This window comes from Dipodomys spectabilis, unplaced genomic scaffold (genome assembly GCF_019054845.1).
Source record: "Dipodomys spectabilis isolate Male_0828 unplaced genomic scaffold, ASM1905484v1 ptg000228l, whole genome shotgun sequence".
NCBI lineage: Eukaryota > Metazoa > Chordata > Mammalia > Rodentia > Heteromyidae > Dipodomys > Dipodomys spectabilis.
Genome location: NW_024870905.1, coordinates 11,024,154 through 11,037,946, shown reverse-complemented (window position 1 = coordinate 11,037,946; position 13,793 = coordinate 11,024,154). Strand labels below are relative to the sequence as shown.

The 13,793-nt window shown below is 48.7% G+C and overlaps 1 protein-coding gene across 1 annotated transcript in view; it reads right to left on the bottom strand.

The window, feature by feature from the left end:
• Positions 1-7,213, bottom strand: part of Tmem266 (transmembrane protein 266) — a 41,102-nt gene extending 33,889 nt beyond the window's left edge. The window contains exons 1-2 of the mRNA XM_042697747.1: positions 7,176-7,213; positions 3,738-3,926 (exon numbers count right to left, since the gene is read on the bottom strand). Of these exons, the coding sequence (XP_042553681.1) occupies positions 3,738-3,926; positions 7,176-7,213 (227 nt within the window). The remainder of the gene's footprint in view (positions 1-3,737; positions 3,927-7,175) is intronic.
• Positions 7,214-13,793: the final 6,580 nt, after the last annotated feature.

Sequence of the window (13,793 nt, the reverse complement as noted above, 5' to 3'; positions counted from 1 at the left end):
GACTGACCAGAAAGAACACCTATCTGCCTAGCAAGTACAAGACCCTGAGTTCAAATCCCAGGATTGCCAAAATAAAAAAAAAGTAAAGAACAGAAAAGCGATGTGCAATGTCTCAGAAGGTAGGCGAAGCGTGGTAATAGAAGTTCCTAGCCAGCAGGGCTGGGAAGGTGGCTCAGTAGTAGAGCACTTGCCTTGCATGCTCGAGGCCCTGGGTTTGATTCCTCAGCACTACATAAGCAAAAAGAAAAAAGCCGGAAGTGGCGCTGTGGCTCAAGTGGTAGAGCGCTAGCCTTGAGCTGAAGAGCTGAGGGACAGTGCCCAGGACCAGAGTTCAGGCCCCACGACCGGAACCAAAAAAAAAAAAAAAAAGAAGTTCCTAGCCAGCAAATGGGGTAGGAAAAGACCAGCAGCCACTGAGGGATTGTTGAAGCTGTGTGTGTGTGTATGTGTGTGTGTGTGTGTGTGTTTGTGCTAGTATTGGGACTTGAACTAAGGTTCTTATACTCTTGCCTGCTTTTTCCGCTCTACCACTTGAGCCATACCACCATTTCCCACTTCTTGCTGCTTAATTGGAGATAAGAGTCTCATTCATGGATTTTTCTGCCCAGGCTGACTTCGAACTGTGATCCTCAGATGTCGGCCTGCCTGTGTAGCTGGGATTACAGGTGTGTGCATCAGGAAACACAGGGCATGGTTACTGAGTTACTGAGTTACTGCTAATGGGACTTGGACCCCAGGGCTTCAGTGCAGCCTAGGGGGATGGGACTTGAATGATTGGGGCTGGAGCAATGAGCTTTCTGGCTTGACCCCGTGTTGGGAAATCCCAAGCTGTTGATAAAAATATTATCTGCAACTCAAATGGCTCTGTGTTTAGCAGTGGAAGAGAATGCTTTGTTTCCAAAAGATTCCAGAGTAGTTAAAAATGCATCAGGCATCAGGGTCCTGGGGTAGGCCCTGGGTGGTGCAATTCCAGAAGTTACCACCAGATGACAGGTGTCTTCTATTTCCCACCTTGGTACCAAGAGCCAGAAGCCAGCTCTGTGGGCAGCCTGGGCTGCCAAAATCCACAAATACCAACACGCAGGTGGCACTGCCTGGCAGAAGGGGTGAGAATTCCACTGCAAGCTTCTGCCAAGTCAGTTCTAAGGCCGCAGAGAAATCCCGGCATGGAAGTAAACTGGCAGGAGGTGGTGGAGGTCCCGGTGTTGGCTGGGTAGTATTCCGAAGCCTGGCATAGAACAAGTCCTACCCTGGAAGGTACAGCAGACTACATGGTGTGGGGTGGCATGCTGCGGCATGGGGTGGACGTGATCCTGGGGGCCCCAACCTCTCCCAAGCCTCAGATCCCTGGGCACTGGGGTTGCTGGCTACAGAAGAATTCATGATAGAAGGCAGGGTAGAAGCACTGGGTATTTTGGTGTGGAATTTGGGGAGCAGTGGAGAGCTGCTTTGTCTTCTTTTTTGTGTCGGTCGTGGGGCTTGAACTCAGGGTCTGGGTGCTGTCTCTGAGCTCTTTTGCTCAAGGCTTGCCCTCTACTACTTGAGCCACAGCTCTACTTCTAGTTTTCTGACTGGTTTATTGGAGATAAGAGTCTCAGGACTTTTCCTGCCCAGGCTGGCTTCGAACTGCGATCCTCAGATCTCAGCCTCCTGAGTAGCTGGGATGAGAAGCGTGAGCCACCAGCGCCCAGCCAAGGCTGTGTTTGGCAAGGACAGCTGTGTGGATGTGGGTGGCACAGGCTCAGGCCCATCCTTCTTCTCCCCTGTGTAGTGCTCCTGAGGGTTGGCTGGAGCCTGGCTAATCATGGGTTGGCCATGCTCCCCTTCCTCTTGGGCCAAAGTCTGGATGCTAAGTGACTGTAAATGATTAGATCTCCCATCTCATCCCAGATGCCATAAACTTAGCTCACTTTCTTTTCCTTCCCCATCTCCTGCCACCTTGGGGGGGGGGGGGGGGGAGGGCCTCTCTGCTGCCATCTGGTGGTCACACCGGCAGTGCAGCCTGTGAGTTGCAGGGGGAAGGATGGGTTGATAGTATCTTGTGAATTGATTGCTTTCTTAATGGAGGAAAACGGGGTGTGATGGGCAGGGGCAGGGGTGCTTGGACGACAGAGACACAATCTAACTTGTTATTTGCTAGGATTAAGCAAAAACACTGGAACCAGTGTGATTTCTGGCTGGGGCTTGGAGAAGCCTCCTGGGGGAGGGGCAGGGATGAGGCCAAAGCCCGCACAGATCACCTGACCTCACAGGGGCCCAGCCAAAAGGAGGGCACGAACTCTTACAGGTAAAGTTGGCGTGATCTGAGGCACACTTGATTTCATTCGTTCATTTATTCATTCATTCTTTTTCTTTTCTTTTTTTTTTTGGGGGGGGGAGGTTTGCTGGTCCTCTGGCTTGAACTCAGGGCCTGGGTGCTCTCCTTGAATTTCCTTGCTTCAGGCTGGCACTCTACCACTTAAGCCACACCTCCACTCCTGGCCTTTTTTTTTTTTTTTAATGGTTAACTGGAGATAATATGAGTCTCATGGACTTTCCTGCCTGGGCTAGCTTTGAACTGCGATCCTCAGATCTCAGCCTCCAGAAGGAACATCAGAGGAGAAGGAGGAGGCTCAGGGGTGTGTGTGTGTGTGTGTGTGTGTGTGTGTGTGTGTGTGTGTGTGGAAGGAACGGGAGAGACTTCAGCGTGTGACGGACAGGAGGAAGCTTCCGGTTGGGGTGAGAGGCGCCCATGCAAAGCAAGCTTGGGGAATGAGCCAGGGCCCGGCGGCGGGAAGAGACCTGGGGTGGGGAACAGATTACCTTGGACGATTCCTAATTTAGGGGAAAGAAGGAGAGGAGGTTTGTCTGCGATGACAGGAGGGGATTGGGGGAACTTCAGGGCAGCCTGGTTGGATTGAGAGGCCCCATGGCCCACACTTCCGTCTCCAGCGGCAACCGCTCTAAGAGGGGACCTGATCAGCGTGTGAGTGACACTTTCTTTTTTTGTCAGTCATGGGGCTTGAACTCTGGGCCTGGGTGCTGTCCCTGAGCTCTTCAGCTCAAGGTGAGCGCTCTACCACTTGAGCCACACAGTGCCACTTTGGTTTTCTGGTGGTTCATTGGACGTAAGAGTCTTATGGACTTTCCTGCCCGGGCTGGCTTTCCTCAGACCTCAGCCTCCTGAGCTGCTGGGATGGCAGGCGGGAGCCACTGCACCCAGCTGACCGCCTGCCTTTCTAAAAATCTCCCTGAGCCTGTCTATGTGTTTGGGAAAGCAATTGTGGCTGGAAGGGTAGGGTGAGGCTGCTGACAGCCTTCTCCCCGGAGTTCAGGCTGGGTGTGTGGTGCACACGTACAGCGGCTACACCCCACCTCTAAACCATTTCCCAGTGAATTGGGTTGCACAGGGCAGGACCCGGAAGAGCCCTGGGCAGTTAAAAGAAACCAGTGTTAGAAGACTGCAGTACTGCGTCTGACCACCAGAGGGCAGCAGCTTAGGACAGTGCCGGGGCCCTGAGTTCAAGCCCAACGACTGGCCCAACGACTGACCAAAAATAAAAAAAGACAGAAGAGCTGACCCTGTCCCAGAGAAACTCATGTCTAAGGACAAAAGCGCCTGGAGTAGTGTGACAGTGAACTGATTGCTCACCCTGCAGCTTCTCTAATCGCCTGGCTGCCTCTTGGGGGGCAAGGGGAGGCATGCCAGGAAATCCCAGGGAGTTGTGCGAGAGAAAGCCAGGGGTGCCAGTACTTACCCTTCTCTTTGGTATTCTTCATCCAGATTCGACAGGAGCTGAGAACCAGCGGCGGAGAGGTCGACAGGCGCCAGGGGCAGGTCCCCGTAGGCAAAGCCCCCCAGAGGCCCCCGTGTGAGGCTCTTCCTCTCTTCCTCTACTTGGTGGGAGATGATCTCAACTTCAGAAATTCCTCCTTCAATGGCAGGCCTGGTGTGGAGAGCCAGAATCGGGGGTGGGGGTGGGGGTGGGGAGAGTTAGCCCCCTTCTTAAGAAGAACAGGCTTAGCCAGGAACAATGGCTTACACCTGTAATCCCAGCTACTCAGGAAGTTGAGAGCTGAGGATCCAGATTGGAAGCCAGCTTGGGGGGGGGGGGAAGTGGGGAGGAAGAAAAGTACATGAGACTCTTATCTCTAATTAGCCACCAAAAAGTTGGAAGTGATGGCATGGTTCAAGTGGTAGAGTGCCAGCCTTGAGTGAAAGAGCTAAGGGACAGTGTCCAGGCCCTGAGTTCAAGCTCTAGTACTGGCACCAAAAAAAAAAAAGAAAAGAAAAAGAAAAAGAAGAAATGAAAGAAAAGAAATTTGCAGGGCTGGGAAGGTGGCTCAGTGGTAGAGCGCTTGCCTTGCATGCCTGAGGCCCTGGGTTTGATTCCTTAGCACCACATAAGCAAAAAGAAAAAAGCCGGAAGTGGCGCTGTGGCTCAAGTGGTAGAGCGCTAGCCTTGAGCTGAAGAGCTGAGGGACAGCGCCCAGGCCCAGAGTTCAGGCCCCACGACCGGACCCAAAAAAAAAAAAAAAAGAAATTTGCAGCATGTTAGAGAGGCTCTGGAGCAACAAGCCCAGTATTTGGTTTTCTGCTATTTGGGGGAACCCCAAATTCTAAATTAATTCTTTTTTTCTTTCCTTTCTTTCTCTTCCTTCCTTCCTTCCCTTCCCCCTCTTTCTTTCTTTTTTGCCAGTCCTGGGGCTTGAACTCAGGGCCTGGGCGCTGTCCCTGAGCTGCTTTTGCTCAAGGCTAGCACTCTACCACTTGAGCCACAGCACCACTTCCAGCCATTTCTGTTTATGTGATACTGGGGAATTGCGCCCAGGGCTTCATGCATGCTAGGCAAGCACTCTACCACTAAACCACCTCCCCAGCCTCAATTCTAAACTTTTCTTTTTTTGTGTGTATGTTGGTCATGGGGCTTGAACTCTGGGCCTGGGCGCTGTCCCTCAGCTCTTCAGCTCAAGGCTAGCACTCTACCACTTGAGCCACAGTGCCACTTCCAGTTTTCTGGTGGTTTATTGGAGATAAGAGTTTCACGGACTTTCCTGCCTGGGATGGCTTTGAACCGCTATCCTCAGATCTCAGCCTCCTGAGTAGCTAGGATTACAGGTGTGAGCCACCAGCCCCCGGCTAATTCTAAACTTTTCTGACAACCCATAAATCCTGACAATAGCAACACATAGCAGCAGTTATCTTGGAGGTTCAAAGCAGAATCTGTCTATTTCTTTCTCTCTCTCTCTCTCTTCCTTTTCCTCTCCCTTCCCTCTCCCCCTTCTTGGATCAACTACATAATTGAGGGAAAGCGAGATTTTGTTTGTGTGTTAATTTGGAGGCCACAGGCAGTCCGGGCTGTGAATTCGCGCTTCTCTTTGGTAGGCCTTATTTCAAGTTTTGCATTTGCTCTCTGTTGAGTTCAGATAATAGTAGCTCAGGGCGGAGGATGCTCCTGTGTGGCTTAACAATTGAGAAAAAAGAGTGGGTGCTTATGAAGGGAGCCCTGCTTCTGCCTGATGAGTCCCCGGAGCAGATGTTGGGTTGTATTTATTCTATTCTTAGGGACTTTCAAGGAAATTGTGTGTGTGTGTGTGTGTGTGTGTGTGTGTGTGTGTGTGTGTGTGCGCGCGCGCGCGCTCATGCTCCAGTCCTGAGGCTTGAACTCAGGGCCTGGGCACTGTTTCTGAGCTTTTTCTGCTCAAGGCTGGTGCTCTACCATTTAAGCCACAGCACCACTTTCAGATTTTTGGTGGTTCACTGGAGAGAAGAGTCTCATGACTTTCCCACCTGGGCTGGCTTTGAGTTGCAATCCTCAGATCTCAGCCTCCTGAGTAGCTGGGATTACAAGTGTGAGCCACCAGTGCCCAGTGATTTTTTTTTTTTTTTTGAGCTGAACAAATAGAACATTTGTCACAACAGTGTTTGAGCGTCTGAGACTCACTCTGGAGATATGGCTGGGAAAAGCATGGAATAAATTACTTCTGCCTTGCTGCATTTCCCATGCTCCAGTCCCATGGTAGAGAGCTGAGCTCCTCTATGGCCATGCTATCATTTCAGTAGACAGATGGGCTTCACTTAGTGGGGATAAAGATCCCACAGTTCACCCAGAGCTGGTGGCTCACACCTGTAATCCCAGCTACTCAGGAGGCTGAGATTTGAGGATTAGGGGTTCAAAGCCAGCCCAGGCAGGAAAGTCTGTGAGACGCTTCAATTAACCACCAGAAAACTGGCAATAGAGCTGTGACTCAAAGTGGTAGAGTGCCAGCCTTGAGGCAAAAGAGCTCAGGGACAGCGCCCAGGCTCTGAGTTCAAGTCTCATAACCAACAATAAAAAGAGGAACAGTTTGTGGCCTAAGTCCTGAGATACACTAGTCTTGCCTATGAAGAATTGTGTGGTAGACAAAATTTGTTAATGGTTCAATTTTTTAAAAAATATGTGTGTAGCAGGAGGTAAAAATGCTCGCTATGAAATGTACTCAATACCCTATTCATGTAACTGTAACCCCTCTGTACAATATTTTTACAATTAAAAAATATATATAGGGCTGGGAAGGTGGCTCAGTGGTAGAGCGCTTGCCTTGCATGCCTGAGGCCCTGGGTTCAATTCCTCAGCATCACATAAGCAAAAAGAAAAAAGCCAGAAGTGGTGCTGTGGCTCAAGTGGTAGAGCGCTAGCCTTGAGCTAAAGAGAAGAGGGACAGCGCCCAAGCCCAGAATTCAGGCCTCACGAATGGACCCCTCCCAAAAAATATATAATAAAAAAGAAAAAACAAAACTATGTATGTGTGCTGGTACTGGGGCTTGAACTCAGAGCCTCATGCTCTGCATGGATTTTTCACTCAAGACTGGGTGCTCTACCACTTGAGCCATACCTTGACTTCTGTCTTTTTTTGCTGATTTATTGGTGCTAAGAGTCCCATGAATTTTTCTACCCAGGCTGGCTTCAAATGTTGATCCTCAGATCTCAAGCTTCTTGAGTGGCTGGGATTATAGGCATGAATAACAGGCACCAGGCTCTTAATCTGGTTTTGAAGATACCTTTCGTAACATTTCCCCATTTTTTATTTTTCGAGGGGACGGGTGGCCTCCTGCAAAGGGAAATATATTCTAGTTGCCTGAGTGAGAAAATCCCAGGAGACTCAGAGCAGCACCCTGGATGTAGAGGGAAGGTCCCGGCGGTGGCGGTACTTACTGTGTATCGGTCATGTTGAAAGACGCAGCCAGGGCCATGGGTGGGCGTGGTGGCTAACGGGGCTCAGCTGTCCCTACTCCTGCAGCATTTCCACGGAGTGTCCTGAAAAGACAAACAGGAACTTGTGACCTTCTGATACTACCAGGAAGCCCTCCTCAGCCCATCCCCAAATGGAGGTGTGCTTTGCACATTTCTCCACCAGGTAACATTGACTCGATCCTCTTTCTCACTGTTTCTGTCTCTGTCTCTTTGGCAACACTGGGTTGAACTCAGGATCTCCGGCTTGTTAGGCTGGGGATTGACCACTTGAGCCACACCCTTAGCTCTGTTTGTTTTTTTTTTAGCTTGAAGGAGGAAGAAAGACAAAATGTGAAATTACCGTACCCAAAGTCCACAATATTGTCTTTGCGCTGTCCCTCAGCTGCTTTTGCTCAGAGTGCTCCACCACTTGCGTCACAGCTCCATGTGCAGCTTTTTTGCTTACGAATTGGAGATAAGAGTCTTACGGACTTTCTTGCTAGGGCTGGCTTTGAACCATAATCCTCAGATCTCAGCCTCCTGAGTAGCTAGGATGAGAGGCATGAGCCACCGGTACCTGGACAAGACTATATTTTTAATATAATCAAATAACTAAGTATAGTTCACATTTTGGTTTGTCCTACAATTTTTTTTTTTTTTTTTTTTTTAGAAATTAGGCCAGATTTCCCCTCAATCTCATTTTTCCTATACAGTGTGCTAGAAACATTGGTCATTGTCTCAGAAAGTTGTTCAGGGGTCTATGGTGGAGGCTCCCGCCTGCCATCCCAGCCACTCAGGAGGCTGAGATCTGAGGATCACTACTTGAACTCAGCCTGGGCAAAAAAAGTCTGTGAGACTCTTCTTTCCAATGAACCAGCAAAAAAGGTGGAGCTGTGGGCTCAAATGGTAGAGCACTAACTTGAGTAAAAAAGTTCAGGGACAGTGCTCAGGTCTTGAGTTCAAGCCCCATTACTGACACAAGAAAAGAAAGAAAGAAACATGATATCTTCTAATTCTTTTTAGGATGTGAACAGCCATTGATGGTCGCTTCCTAGATCCATGCACACATTAAGGTTTGTAAAATGGTATTTTCATCGTCTTATTCTTTTTTTTTTTTTTGCCCATCATGGGGCCTGAACTCTGGGCCTGGGCACTGTCCCTCAGCTCTTCAGCTCAAGGCTAGTGCTCTACCACTGGAGCCACAGCGCCATTTCCGGCTTTTTCTGTTTATGTGGTGCTGAGGAATCGAACCCAGGGCCTCATGCATGCAAGGCAAGCGCTCTACCACTGAGCCACCTTCCCAGCCCCCATCATCTTATTCTTAATTACTCAAGTTTCTAGGAAGATAAACTTTCCCTTGTCAACCATGTGATTGGCCTAAGTTTCAGGTCACCTAGAGAGAAGGCCAAAACGTTTAACTTTCCCCACTTCATTGGTTTCCAAAACAATGACCTACAGAGTGGACACATGGCTCAGTGTAGAGTGCCTGCCTAGTAAGCCTGAGTCCCCAAGTTCAAATCCCAGTTTCACCAAACGAACAAATGAATTAGCGAATGAATGACACCCAACAACACCAAGGGCTTATATTTAGTGGTTACGGATAGTTCACTCACTATTGGGAGATAGAAAAGGGGGTGAAGGGGTGCTTCATTAGCAGCAGGTCCCCTAAAACATAACACTTGGCTCTTGGAAAATGCGGATCAGGCCTAAGGAAGAAATGACTAGTCTCTTAGATAAAAAGGAACAGCTACTTTAGCTGGAGATTTTTTTTTTTTTTTGTCTTGGGGTTTTCTTGGCAGTACTGGGGTTTGAACTCAGGTCCTCATGCTTGCCAGGCAGCTGCTCTACCTCTGAGCCATATCTCCAACCCCCCTCTTATCCTCACTTTATTTTGTTTTAGCACTAGGTAATTTTGGAGATAGGGTCTTACTTCCTGCCTGGACACGTGCCTGGACCTTAATCCTCCTTTTTTTATCTTCCTCATAGTAGCTGGGATGAAGGTAAGGGATACCACACCCAATTTCTTTCCACTGACATGGAGTCTAATGGACTTATTATTATTTGCCAAGATGGGTTTGGAACCTTGATCCTCCTGATCTCTGGCATGTAGTAAGGATGACAGGCACCCACCACCACACCTGGTTAAGAAGGGGAGTCTCACAATCTTTTCTGCCCAGGCTGGCTTTGAACCGCCATCCTCAGATCTCAGCCTCCTGAGTAGCTAAGATTACAGGCTTGAGCCACGGTGCCCTGGCTTTCAGAGGGAGGTTTTGAGCATCAACAACCAGTACATTTTAGAAGGGGAAAAATATGCCTAAAGATGATAGGTATGTTTAGCCTGGATGTTATTTAAAAATAATATTTTTTTTTCCCAGAAGAAAATGGTTCGCAAAGCACAAGGCTGGCACGAAGCAGGTGTAGTCTAGCACTCTATAAATGAACATCTGATGTGCAAACCTGCCGCCTCACAAACCTGGAACAAGAGGAGAAGAAAACCTGTTTTGGATTGCCTGAGTCTGGCTTGGGGCTGGGGTGGGTGGGGCGGCCGGGGTTCAGACTTTAGTCAAACTCCAGTCTCTTCTACCTCATGCCTGGGTGTCTATCCATGCATTGGCCCATATTCTGTGTGTGTGTTCCAGCAAGATCTACAAAGTGTAGCCTTCCAGAGCTGCTGTCCTGGACATTGTAGGGCTGCAAAGACCCAACTCATATTCAGCTTCTTTTTTACTTTTGCTTTTTTTTTTTCTTCTGGTCATGAGGCCTGAACTCTGGGCCTGGGCGCTGTCCCTCAGCTCTTCAGCTCAAGGCTAGTGCTCTGCCACTTGAGCCACAGTTCCACTTCCTGTTTTCTGGTAGTTCATTAGAGATAAGAGTCTGAGCTGGGCACTGGTGGCTCAGGCCTGTAATCCTAGCAATTCAGGAGGCTGAGATCTGAGGATCACGATTCAAAGCCAGCCTGGGCAGGAAAGCCCATGAGACTCTTATCTCCAATAAACCACTAGAAAACCGGAAGTGGCACTGTGGCTCAACCGGTAGAGTGCTCGCCTTGAGCTGAAGAGCTAAGGGATAGCGCTCAAGCCCTGAGTTCGAGCCCCAAAAAACAAAACACACAAAAAAAGTCTGGGGGCTGGGAAGATGGCTCAGTGGTAGAGCGCTTGCCTTGCATGCATGAGGCCCTGGGTTCGATTCCTCAGCACCACATAAGCGAAAAGAAAAAAGCCGAAAGTGGCGCTGTGGCTCAAGTGGTAGAGCGCTAGCCTTGAGCTGAAGAGCTGAGGGACAGCGCCCAGTCCCAGAGTTCAAGCCCCACGACCGGACCCCTCCCCCCCAAAAAAAAGAAATGTACTCCTTACCTGACCTGTCACCCCTCTGTACAATACCTTTATAATAACGAGAAGAAAAATAAATACAAAAAAAGTTGTGTGGCTCAATTGGTAGACTGCCAGTCTTGAAGGGGAAAAAAAAAAGCCAAGCAAGAACTCAAGTCCCTGAGTTCAAGTAGGGGCAAGAAAGAAAGAAAAAGGAAACAAAGAAAAAGGAAAGAAAGAAAAAGGAAAGAAAGGAAGGAAGGAAGGAAAGAAGGAAAGAAAGAGAAAGGAAGGAAGGAAGGGAAAAAGGAAGAAAGAGAAAGAGAGAGGGGGGACAGAGGATGAGAGAGAGAGAGAGAGAGAGAGAGAGAGAGAAGAGGAGCGGGAGGAGGGGAGGTAGAAACAGGCAAACAAGCCAGCTGCAGGGACCCTGTTGAAAAGGTTTGCTGGGCGCCTGGCCCTGGCTGGCCGTCAGGGACACACTCGTGGATCGCAAGCTGATGTTGTGAAAGTTGCTGTCCTTATTCTGCAGGAACCTGGGGAATTGTGTAGCTGTGATTCTAGAAGCTACCGTCAATTGGGGTTGAATGGACACCCTGTGTCCTCAAACCTTTCCTACCCCCAGCCCAGCAAGTCCTGAGTATGAACACTACCCCACAAACACACTGCAAGTGTCTTAACCCATCTTCTGCTATAATAACATTAGGAACCTAGAAATAACTGACTTGGCCCCTGAAATCAACACAGCATCAGGCAAATGATTGCTTTCTGGAAGAAAGAGGAAAAAGGATTTTCTTTTTGTCATTTGTGGGGCTTGAACTCTGGGCCTGGGTCCTGTCCCTGATCTCTTCAGTTCAAGGCTAGCACTCTACCACTTGAACTACAGCACCACTTCTGGTTGTCTGGTAGTTCATTGGAGATAAGAGCTTCATGGACTTTCCTGCCCGGACTGGCTTTGAACCATGATCCTCAGATCTCAGCCTCTTGACTAACTAGGATTATAGGCGTGAGCTACCTATCTGAGCCTCCTGACTAGTTGGAACTACAGGCATGAGTGAATAGTGTCCAGTAACTCCATTTCTTTTTTTTCCCTTTTTTTAAAAATTGGTTGTGGGGCTTGAACTCTGGGCTTGGGTGCTGACCCTTCGTATTTTTTGCTCAGGGCTACCACTCTACCACTTGAGTCACAGCCCTACTTCCGGTTTGCTGGTGGTTCATTAGAGATAAGAGTCTCTCAGACTTTCCTGCCTAGTCTGGCTTTGAACTGCAATCCTCAGATTTCAGCCTCCTGAGTAGCTATGATGACAAGTGTGGGCCATTGGTACCTGGAGACTCCGTTTCTTTTCTTTTGCCAGTCCTGGGGCTTGAACTCAGGGCTTGGGCACTGTCCCTGAGCTTCATTTGCTCAAGGTTAGCATTCTACCATTTGAGCCACAATGCCACTTCAGCCTTTTTCTGTGTATGTGGTACTGAGGAATCGAACCCAGGGCTTCATGCAAGCTAGACAAGCACTCTCCCACTAAGCCACACTTCAAGCCTCTCCATTTCTTATTTGTGTGTGTCAAGTGTCCCCTTCCTCCTGCAGCTTCCTGCAACCCTTTGTCCCTGCAGTGGCTCTGGGACTTGCTCTGCTCTGCCAAAGCGGGGTGTCCGCAAACACAAAAGCCCTGTGCCTTGTTCTCTTCCAAAGCTCTCCCATCACCCGGACAGCATTCGGGCTGCTGGAGCTCCAGTCACCCTGGCCACGGTGGCTTCTTCTCTGCTTGAAAGCAAGCTGGGCTCAGGTCTGCAAGAACTCCCCTGCAGGGACAACAGGAAACACTGCAAGAGTCTGGACGAGGCAGGTGCCTCTAAGCAATTGACAAACGAGTGGCAGATGGAGAAAGATACTTGAAATGCCAATACAAGAAGTGGAAATAGCCAGGTGCTGGCGGCTCACGCCTGTCATCCTAGTTACTCAGGAGGCTGAGATCTGAGGATCGCAGTTCAAAGCCAGCCCAGGCAGGAAAGTCCGTGACACTCTCTCTTTTTTTTTTTTTTTGTCGATAGTGGGGCCTGAACTCTGGCCTGGGCGCTGTCCCTCAGCACTTCAGCTCAAGGCTAGCGCTCTACCACTTGAGCCACAGCACCACTTCTGGCTTTTTTCTGCTTATGTGGTGCTGAGGAATCGAACCCAGGACCTCATGCATGCAAGGCAAGCGCTCTACCACTGAGCCACCTTCCCAGCCCGTGACACTCTTATCTCCAAGTCACCACCAAAAAGTTGGAAGTAGAGCTGTGATTCAAATGGTAAAGCACCAACCTTGAATGAAAAAGTCAAATGAGAGAGGCCTTGAGTTCAATCTCTAGTACCAACACACACGCACACACACACATATATACACACAAACTAAATATATATGTATTTCATTATTAAAAACTATGTATTATTCATATTTAACTGTTTGGAGCTTTTCTTCATCAACAGTATCTTATAGAAATCTGCCTCTCTCAGATCAAGGAAGAAAACTCGAATTTGTTATCTTTTTAATGACGGCATTGTACTCAAGGTGTTGAGGATACCTAATTTAGTTAAAAGTTTTCCTCCCTAGACTCTGTTTACTCTTGGACCTTTTTGGGGAGCCACTGTGAAATATGTTTGGGTGTACTTTTTTTCTTTTTTACCAGTCCTGGGGTTTGAACTCAGGGCCTGGGCACTATCCTTGGACTTCTTTTGCTCAAGGCTAGCACTCTACCACTTGAGCCACAGTGCCACTTCCGGCCTTTTCTGTGTAGATGGTACTGAGGAATCAAACCCAGGGCTTCGTGTGTGCTAGGCAAGCACTCTACCACTAAGCCACATTTGCAGCCCTTGGATACACTTTATTATGTACTGGTATTTTTTACATAGTGTCTCCACAGAAGCTTTGGCTAAAGAATGTGTTGCTGAAAATCTTAATAGTTAAGAACAAAACTGCTTTCTAAAGTGCTGTAATAATTCACACTCCACAGTAAAGGCTGAAAGTCCCAATTGAGAAGACTTTTTATTTTGTTTTATTTTAACAATCCTGGGGTTTGAATTCAGGGCCTCCTCTTGTCAGGCCTGCATTTTTTCCCACTTGATCCAAGCCGTAGCCCTTCTTACTTTGGTGGTTTTTTTTTGGGGGGGGGCAGGTATAATCTCACATTTTTGCCTAGGCCAGCTGCGGGTATGTCTCACTTTTTTTTTGCCGGTCATGGGGCTTGAACTCTGGGTCTGGCTGCTGTCCGAGCTCTTCAGCTCAAGACAAGAGCTCTACCACTTGAGTCACAG